At 39.7% G+C, this 2535-nt stretch overlaps 1 protein-coding gene across 1 annotated transcript; it reads right to left on the bottom strand.

The window, feature by feature from the left end:
• Positions 1 to 942: 942 nt before the first annotated feature.
• On the bottom strand, positions 943 to 2139 carry LOC122023057 (F-box protein FBW2-like; the record flags this gene model as incomplete). The annotated part of the gene is made up of 2 exons (XM_042581152.1): positions 1778 to 2139; positions 943 to 1090 (listed from the first exon to the last, which is right to left on the bottom strand). Coding segments are annotated over exons 1-2 (456 nt in total), but the record flags the coding sequence as incomplete, so codon positions are not given.
• Positions 2140 to 2535: the final 396 nt, after the last annotated feature.

Below are 2535 nucleotides of genomic sequence, written 5' to 3'. Positions count from 1 at the left end.
ATACTTTATTTTGTACATTTTATCAGTTAAAAGGGAAAAAGTACACTTACCACATTGAACACAAAGGGGCCTCTTTACCTGGAGACAAATTCATGTTCAGAAACAGATACTGAGACAAATCAAATTAATAGATGTGTAAATATTAGTGGAACTGTTTCTTTCATTTTCGGTTACCTGTTTCAAGATCATGCCAAAGATGGGCAGCCACTGATCTCTTGGACAATGACGACAATATCCTTTCATTCAACTTTGGAGCTGCAACATTCTCCTGTTGTCCGCTCATATTTCTACATACATAACAACATAATAAGGAGTATTTGAGGAGATTGCAAGAGTTTATTGATAACAAAAGTCCAAGGTAATTCATGATCCATGAAAAAAATATATAGAGAGAAAACAAAAAACTAGCAATCTGGAAGTTTTGCGCCTTGGCATTATCAGAATGAAAGTTTAGTAATATGATAGCTGATGTCAAACAGAGTTGCAAATCCAAAAGATGGCCATTTGTTCCCCTATTATGGAAGTTAATTAACAATTGAACTTGTATCCAACAAATTAAAGAATGAAAAATTACTGGACAAGTTGGAAAATATGTTATTGTTTCATTTTTATGCTCGCATAATCATTGTGGTACTGATGAACCGTATACAAATTACAGGGCACTAATTGGATAATCAACCAACTGCTTGCATTTAAAGCAATGTAGAAGGTTTCATCACTTAACAAGACCTCATAAAAACAAGTCCTTCATCAAGTTCACCAGCATTACTACAGCAGATCGATAATTCACGAATAGTTTAATGATTTCAATGCAAGTAAATGATCAAAATCAAGACTAAAAGAGATTAAAGCAGGAATCGGAACAGAGAGTGCGATGCTTTTACCTTGACGAAGGAATCGGAAGCGATGAGGGCGTAGTGATCGGGATCGGAAAGAGAGAGATCCAAATGCTTCGATCGCACAAGCACCTATCTTTGAGCAGTAGCTGACATCCAAGTAAGTCAAATTGCACAATCTTGGTGCAACAAGTTTGACAATGGCATCGTTCATTTCACTTCTTGGAAGCTCCAACCTCTGAAGGGAACCAGCACTAGACAGATAGAAGAACAGCAATAGTGTCGATCAGTCATCGAAACAAAAGTTCACCTAAATCTTTTAGAGGACTAAGTTCTCACCAAACTCAAATTGACCTACTAACAAGGAATGAATGTGTTATCCTCCAAACAAACAAAGAACAAATTTACCAGAGAGATGTCATCTAGAATGGTAAGTTACAGTGTGGTAATTGGCGAGAGGAATTTATCAACAAACTTAAAAAAAAAAAAATCAGTATGAGGGAAGCATAAAAAGTGGATTATCCTTTGCACCTCTAGTTGTTACTCCTACAGGAAGGTACCATGATGTATGTAGTTGGCAAAGACAAATCTAAAATAGACCTTCATTAAAAAGATGAAATTTCCAAAACGAAGGCGACCAGAAACTCAATGGCAAAATCACTATTTTCACTGGCGACTATTACCAACAGTTCGTCTCCCTGTTACTCTGCATGGTGATACAGGGAAGACTCCAGATAAAGCACAACTTCGTGAGAACTTTTGTCATTTTGTACCACGAGCTTGGTTTGTTTATCAACAATTTGTATAATTGAGAGTGATAGCGACAAGCATACTAATTAAGTCATCATTTAACGAAGCTATCTCCATGCATTAAGCAGATGCAAGCTATTAAATTCAAGGGTATTAATCAGCTTGAATGAGATGAGATGAGATCTACATACTGGTCTGCAATTAAGGTGAACATGGACTCGGTATGGAGGCCGGAAACACTGAGCCTGCGGAAGGAGCCACAGCTGCGATCTATGAGCATGTGAAGCATTTTATCGAGTTTCTCTGGCTTGCAGTGCTGGCTCCACTCGTCGATGTCGATTTCCTGCCAGCAGTAGGGGCCCAACACTACCCGCGACCACGATTTGCAGACCCTAGGAATAACGGTGAGGATCTCTTGGAGAGGGAGGTTGCGGAAGATGAGGCCCAGGGCATCGGGGATCAGCTCCTCCCACGCCCTCGCATCACTCCCTTCAGCCATGTCGTCGCCGCCGCCGAGAGGAATCAACCTACATTCCTGTTCGAGCAACCATATCAACCGGCGAAATGAAAAAATCCAGGAGTTTGCAAAATGAGATGAAGGTAGATTCACAGGAAATTAGGAGCCAGAAACAAAAATCCAGGAAAATTATAAACAAATAAGACAAATGAAGAAATCAACTAACAGATCCACGGAGACATTGAAATGGAACCCTAACAAGTAACACCTCCGTAGTGGAATCTCGGGCGACCAAGGAAGGGAACTGCCCTATTAACGGCGGGGAAAGCAAAGAGTTTAGGTCGAATTGAACTCCTCAGAGTTAAATGAAGTGCCAAATATCACAGCTTTAGCTACTATAAATAAGTATAAGAAACAAAAAATCAACTCTCAGAGACAACCAAATCACTGGAGTTAAAAAAGAGGAGACCCACCTGACTTCGAACTGGATGA

Source organism: Zingiber officinale, chromosome 9B, assembly GCF_018446385.1.
Source record: "Zingiber officinale cultivar Zhangliang chromosome 9B, Zo_v1.1, whole genome shotgun sequence".
NCBI classification, from domain to species: Eukaryota; Viridiplantae; Streptophyta; class Magnoliopsida; order Zingiberales; family Zingiberaceae; genus Zingiber; species Zingiber officinale.
This window is presented reverse-complemented; position numbering and strand designations above follow the sequence as displayed.